The 6,782-nt window shown below is 47.4% G+C and overlaps 2 protein-coding genes across 2 annotated transcripts in view; both read right to left on the reverse strand.

Annotated features, from left to right (window-relative positions):
* SF3B6 (splicing factor 3b, subunit 6, 14kDa) overlaps positions 1–447 on the reverse strand; it is a 4,016-nt gene extending 3,569 nt beyond the window's left edge. The window contains exon 1 of the mRNA XM_010002416.1: positions 355–447. Within this exon, the coding sequence (XP_010000718.1) occupies positions 355–447 (93 nt within the window). The remainder of the gene's footprint in view (positions 1–354) is intronic.
* Positions 448–628: 181 nt separating this feature from the next.
* On the reverse strand, positions 629–5,475 carry TP53I3 (tumor protein p53 inducible protein 3). The gene is made up of 5 exons (XM_010002386.1): positions 5,336–5,475; positions 4,402–4,669; positions 2,346–2,558; positions 1,560–1,756; positions 629–817 (listed from the first exon to the last, which is right to left on the reverse strand). Exons 1-5 carry the CDS (start codon positions 5,471–5,473, stop codon positions 629–631), a joined length of 1,005 nt encoding a protein of 334 aa, XP_010000688.1. The 5' UTR covers positions 5,474–5,475.
* Between the last annotated feature and the right edge of the window lie 1,307 nt (positions 5,476–6,782).

Below are 6,782 nucleotides of genomic sequence, written 5' to 3' on the forward strand. Positions count from 1 at the left end.
CCCGGGAAAGCGAGGGGCTGGGCTGGGCTCCGGACACGGAGCGGGAGCGATGGGCAAGGTGAGGCCCAGCAGAGCCCCGCCCGCCCCGGTGACGCTGTGGTGCTGGGGAGGCAGCCAGGGGGGCAGGGGAGGTCGGGATTGTGCCTTAGGAGGTAACAAGTGACCCTGCTAGAGCGGGGTGTGTGAGCAGGGGCAGAACTCACGGGATCATTAGAGGCTGGGATGGGCTGGAAACCCTGGAGTGCCCGGGAAACAGGAGGGAGCTTTGGGAACAGGGAGTATAAACCGTTATTCACCTTGCTGGGGGTGTGCCTGCTTGCTTAGGTCACCCACTCCTGCAAGAGTGTCAGTAACCTGTGCTGGGCTGAAGGATCCATTCGGGCCTGTTCCCTGGAGCCACAAACGTTTCTCCTGAGTTCTCTCCTCAGCCAGGATGATAATCAGCATCATCAACACAACGGCTCAAGGCATGAGACTAGAGCTGCAGAAAGTCTTTATTAAACACATCCAGGCTTTGCTTTAGGTGTCCTGACACAAGAAGCCACCCTGGATTTGGAGGCAGATCCTCTGCTCATCAGATGCCCCAAACTGTCCTGTCCCTGAAGGAACAACAGCAGCAGGTCTTTATTTAAGATGAATCAGGCATTTCAATGACAATCTTGCCGATATTCTTGTTTTCTTCCATTAACCTGTGTGCTTGGGCAATCAGGTGCAGAGGGAAGACACTGCCAACCAGTGGCTGGAGACGAGGGGAGGTTCCTCCAGAAAAATACGGCAGCACATCCTCTGTGAAGGCTTTCACCAGTCGTTCCTTGTACTGAAGGAAAAAAGCATGTTTAAGTTTAGTTTCCAAGCAGGTCACTCACAGAGGATTCTCTAAGCACAGCATGCAAAATGTGCAGTTCTCAAGGAGACACTTTCTGACATTTTTGTAGTGAGGCAGACATGGAGACCTCTGACATGGGGACCTCTGACATGGGAACCTCTGACATGGAAACCTCTGACATGGGGACCTCTGACAAACTTTGTAAATTACAAAGAAGAATTCAATGAAATTCTCCAACACAAGTGGTAAAAGCTCAATGCAGAACCATTTCAACTCAAACTGATAAAATTATTGAGAATATTAAGCATTAGACCATGGACAGAAAAAAAAAGACACTGCTGTCTTTTATTGTAGTATCTGAGAATTAAAACACATAAAGTGATTTTTTTGCCTCAGTAATTTCTGGGCTTCCACAGGGCCTTGGTCTCTACTTTGAAAAAATTATCTAAGAGAGGGGTTCTTTCTGAGACATGACCAAATTGCCTGATCACTTCAGTTTTGTTTCTTCTCAGGCCAAATGTGAGGAAGTATCATTCCTCTGAGTCAGTAGTTCTAAAAGGGAAACCATACCTTCACTTTGCAATGTTTTCCAAACTATGCAGTAACATTTCAAGATTTTTTTGTTGGTAATAATGCATAAAGTTCTGTTTGACCCTGCTCTCAATATAAAGCTCTCAAAATGACCATCAGTTTGAAGATCAAGCTGCATGGACTGTTGGGAGCCAGGACTTGCCTCCTTGTCTCTTGACCGTAGCAGACTTGTGTGGATGCTCCCTCTCTTGGAAAGCAGCCTTGCCAGCAGATCTCCATGTACTTCACCTCCACTCAGCAGGCCATAAATAATCCACCTGCCATCAGTGCTCAGGCAGTTGAGATTCTTCTCCCAGTATGAGCTACCAACACAATCTAAAATAATATCTGCTCCAGAACCTCAAGGAGAAACAGAAAAGATTTCAGCAATGTGGTCGAGCTGCATTAAAGGTGGGATAATTTCAGGCATAACTAAAACCTTTATAGGTATAGAATCTATCCTGCAATTCTTATTTCAATCTATCTACTGAAATGAGGAATTGGCACGTTGATTTGTAAGGAATTCTAGGATCTGGCACCAAAAAATAATCATCATAGATATCCAGATGAAGACTCTGTCATAAACCATCCCAAATGCTTAGAAAAGCAAACCTCTTCTAAGAGTAAGAGAACCAAGTTTTGTTCCCACATTCAAACACTTTCAAAGGGTGAGGGTTTGGTCCCACAGTTCCTTGTGGAGGCAGCAGCACCACAGGCACAATATTTATGCCCCAAATGAACACAAAGCTAAAGAGAGCCCATGCAGAGAACAGAGCACAGTCAGATGAAGGGAAGAGACACTGGGGGCTGAAGAGGATCTTGGGTTGTGCTGCCAGGGTCATGGAGTCCCCTCCTTCACCAGCAGAGGTGGCAGCTCGAGGGTGTGTGCAGATCTAGGAGCTGCAGGATCCTGCTCACCTGTCACCTTCTTCCACACAGAGATTCTTACCTTGGGTGAATGCCAGGACCTCTTCACTGAAATCTTCATGCCTGTAGTTGAAGCCCACAGCTGCTCCAGCCTTTCCTGCTGCTCTCAGCTTCTCTTGGGTTCCTGCTGTCACCATGGGGACAGCCTGGGCCAGTCTCACCAGCTGAATGGCTGCCAGACCAACTCCACTAGCTCCTGCATGGATCAACACTTTCTCACCCTTCTGCACTTTACCTGGAGCAGGACATGAGGGAAATGGTTACCCTTCTGGCACCACCTGGGGATTCAGACATGATCAGGGTGGAAAATAATCAAGAGGAAGCTGCAAGAGATTCCCTTGAGTGGGCTTTGTTTACATCTTCATATCCTTCAAAAAACAAATCCAGAACTAACACAGCTTGCAGTGGTCTGACAGGACTCCATGACTTCAGTGGAATGACTTTAGCTTGGCCCTGCCCAGTTCTGGGCATCTGTGACCCAGCTGCAAGGTAAGTGCAGTCAGCCTTTTTATAGCAGGACCACCCACTGCCACCAACAGAAGACACACTGGGAGGGTATGAATACTGAGAAATCAGGCAACTCAACATTGGAGAAACACCAGAAGTGCTGGTAACCTTAAGGACCAGTTCTAACCTAACATTTTACCATCTACTGGTTCATGGAATCATGTCATCTTAGAACATGTGGGGCTGGAAGGGACTTGTAAAGGTAATTTAGTCCAGCCCCACCTGCAGTGCACAGGGACCTTTTGACTAGATCAGGTTGCTCAGAGCCCCATCCAGCCTGACCTGAAATGTTTCCAGGGATGAGGCTTCCACCACCTCTCTGAGCAACCTGTTCCAGTGTCTCACTACCCTCACACCGAAGAACTTCTTCCTAACGTCTAACCTAAATCTACCCACCTCTAGTTTAAGGCCATTGCCCTTTGTTCTATCACTTCATACCCTTGTAAACAGCCTTTCCCCAGCTTTGCTGTAGCCCCCTCTGGCACTGGAAGATGCTCTAAGGTCTCCCTGGAGCCTTCTCTTCTCCAGGCTGAACAACCCCAACTCTCCCAGCCTGTCCTCATAGCAGAGCTGCTCCAGCCCTCTGATCATTTCATGGCCCTTCTCTGGACTCACTCCAACAGCTCCATGTCCTTGTGCTGAGGGCTCCAGAGCTGGACACAGTATTCCAGAGAGGAGAGCAGAGGGGCAGAATCCCCTCCCTCCCCCTGCTGACCACGCTGCTTTTGGTGCAGCCCAGGGTGCCATCGGCCCTCGGGGCTGCGAGCACAAGTTGTTTGCTCATCCAACTTTTCATCCACCAGTACCTCCAAGCCCCTTTCTGCAGGGCTGCTCTCCATCACATTTCTATCACAGGGTTGCATTCATTTGTGCTCCACTGATTCCTAGAGGAATTGAGGCACTGGAGAGTCCTGGTCCTTATTGACCACCAACCCCGGGTAGGCAACGCTGCTCAAAGCAAGTCTGCATTTCTGGTGCAGAAGAAAGTTACTTGTTTGTAACCCCTGTTTTTTAGTGGAGCTTTTAGGTGCTACTGCTGAAGATGTATTTGTCAACTGAGGAAAACCCTAGCAAGTGCTAGTGTTACTGCCTCTGTATCACATTTTCAAAACGAAGAGTGTGAGCTTATGTCTGTTTAAAATCAGCTCAGAAGGGATTTTACCTACAATTAATGTCAAGAGACAGGGCTGCCTACTGTAGATCCACAGGCAGTTAGTGAGAAAGTTCATAATGTGTTCATCCTTGCAGCAAAGTCAAATCTTTACAAGTAGGTTTCAGGGTTTTTTGAGAACATGTCAGTTATTTCAGGGTTTGGGCATCATGGAAATCGCCATTCAAGCTGAGAAATATAGATAAAAAGTGACCATCTTGCCATATCATTCCTTGTAATTATCCAATCAGCAGCGTAAATTGTGATGAGGGAGGTGTGGTCAAGATTTCAGGATCTGGGTCTGGCATATCCCATTCTGACCCATGTGAATGGAGTGACAGAGAAAGGCAAGCAGAAGAATTCGTAACAGAAAGGAAGACAACCTGTTCTGGTGGGATAGGTCTGCAAATGCCGCTCTCACCTACAAAATGCAGCAGCTGGAAGGCTGTTAGCCAGGCTTCGGGAATGGCTGCAGCCTCAGTGAATGTCATATCACTGGGAATTGCCATCAGGTGGCCTTCGGGGACTGTCACATATTCCGCCTGGCCACCTCCGGAGAGCAGAGCCATCACTGCATCGCCAGCCTTCCACCGCCCCCTGCAGCCAGGTCCGAGCCCAGCCACGCTCCCAGCTGCTTCCAAGCCTAAAATAGGACTTGCTCCTTTGGGGGGAGGGTACTTCCCTCTCCTCTAAAACAGAAGAAAAGAGTGGGCAAGGAAGGAAAAGCCACATATCAATGAGTGTCATGACTGATGTTTTGCTCGCCTCCAACCTAATTTCCTGTTTATTTCATCCTGATTTTGCACTGCAAATGTTACAGTATTTTGAGGATCTTCTGTCCTTTGGCAACACTTCTCATATCCTAAGTAGGTTTTATTCTTAAAACTCTGTGCAAATTCAATTTGTCGTGAGTCCCCCTTGTCCAGGCCAATCCAAGCTGGGGAAGTATTATGGTCTCCAGATGCAGAGTGTGGCTTTCAGCCCAAATTAAATAACAGCTCAGACTTAATAATTTGATTGTGGTTTTCCCATGCTGGAATTGAGCCAGTGGAACATTTAATGTTCATCTCAAATGCCTAGAGAATGGTCTAAGCATCTGGAAAGACCAGAGCTTTGGCTTCACATCTTTTCTGGAAAGGCAGCTGGCTTTCTGTGCCACCCCAGCATAGCAGTGACCCAGATAAAAACATTTATGTGCTGAATCAACAGACATCTTTCAGCCTTGTGAATTCTCCCATCCAAATGCTCACCAGGTCCAATCTCTTTTAATTCTTCAGATTTGTCAAGACTTCAGATAGGGCCTTGAAAAATTGTTATTGTTTTCAGATCCATAAATGTGCTTAACATACGCATACCTGGAGTAAATCGGCCCTATTCAGGGCACTGGCAGAGACCTTCACAAGAACTTCTCCTTCTCCTGGCTCTGGTTTTATCACTTCTTTTACACAGAGATTTTCTGGGCCTCCTGGGCAATCAAAATAGGCTGCCAACATTTTCTCTGAAAAAAAAACCAACACAAAACAAACCAAAACCAAAAACCCAGGATGAATGGAGGGACACTGACGTGCAGCTGGAACATCCCAGTGCTCAGTAACCACAGCTCCACAGATTCCCCTCTGCAGATGGGCAATGCAACCTCTGAGGCAGTTCAGAGGTAGAAGAGGGGAGGGCTGCCAGAAAAAGTTACCATGAAATACATCAGCTTTGGGACAAGGTATCATTGCAAAAGCCATCTGACAAACCCTTGCATCAATAACCATGCAAAGAGCTGTGCCTGAGTCCAGCAGCACTGACCTGAACTGTAACAGGTAACCTGAAAATGAAAATAAAATCCTTTGCTTCCAGCTTCCTGTATGATTAAGGCCCCATTGCTCAACTGACTAAAGGACACGGGCCCTTAAAGTGGTTTACACAAATGGGATTTTAAAACCCTCAGCAGAAAGAGCCTTTATTGGACACATCTCTATTCATGTAAGTGCTGCCTTATCATGCAGCCCTCAGGTGGCAACTTGAAGATACACCAAGGCACAGTGGTGAGTTAGTGAGAATGAAAGATAGAAAATGGTTTTTAAAATTCCTATTTGTTCCCCTTGCCTCAGCAGGTGATTAATGTGTGCCTGCTGGCTCTGGTGGAGGGTCCCACCACTGCAAGAGCCTCAGATGCTGTTCCTGGGTTCCTTGCTCTTGGCACCAGTGGTTGTTGAGATGGGCTGAGATGTTAAGCCTCCTCCAGCCTGGCAAAATAAAATCTAGAGCAGTCTTCCCTCTGCCCCCAGGGTGCTGGGTGGAAAGGAGGAGAGAATATCAATGGGGCCAACTGTGTTACTTCCCAAGAGCTAGTACTACAGTATGACATGGGGGTGCCACCCAAAGACACGTGCAGGGTGGGCTGCAAGCTGGAGCCTCTGCACCTAAATAAGCAGCACTGTGTGACAGACCAACATGCCCTCTGTAAAACTGCTTGCACTATGCTGTGTGCACAGGAAAAGCTAAGTGCATACTAAATTAGTGGTGGTAAGACTGCGAATGCAGAGTGAGAAACATCTTTTAACTCCAGCAATGTGGATCCCCACAGGGTGGTGCTCTGGGGCAATGTTAAGGTGAATAAACGCTTCCCAGTTGTTCGTGTGAAATGGAACTGACAGGCTTTTCTTTCAGAGGCTGTTTTGTTGTTTTCAGCCAACCAGTCCCACAAGATGTGCCTGTATTAGCACAGAAACTGAGCGGGAAGCCCACCAGACAGTACCCTCTAAGAAATGCTTCTGCTCTCTTCCTGTCTAAATGTAGTCAATAAAAAATCAG

Source organism: Chaetura pelagica, unplaced genomic scaffold (genome assembly GCF_000747805.2).
Source record: "Chaetura pelagica isolate M959 unplaced genomic scaffold, ChaPel_1.0 scaffold46, whole genome shotgun sequence".
Taxonomy (NCBI): domain Eukaryota; kingdom Metazoa; phylum Chordata; class Aves; order Apodiformes; family Apodidae; genus Chaetura; species Chaetura pelagica.

Bases quoted from the DNA above. Each gene is read 5' to 3' on its own strand.
- TP53I3 (XM_010002386.1), bottom strand. From the start codon at position 5,473: ATGTTGGCAGCCTATTTTGATTGCCCAGGAGGCCCAGAAAATCTCTGT. The intron at 1,757-2,345 runs GTAAGAATCTCT...TTTCTCCTTGAG, and splicing joins GGTCCTGGCATTCACCCAAG to GTTCTGGAGCAGATATTATT. The intron at 818-1,559 runs GCAAGTCCTGGC...TTTTTCCTTCAG, and splicing joins TACGGTCAAGAGACAAGGAG to TACAAGGAACGACTGGTGAA.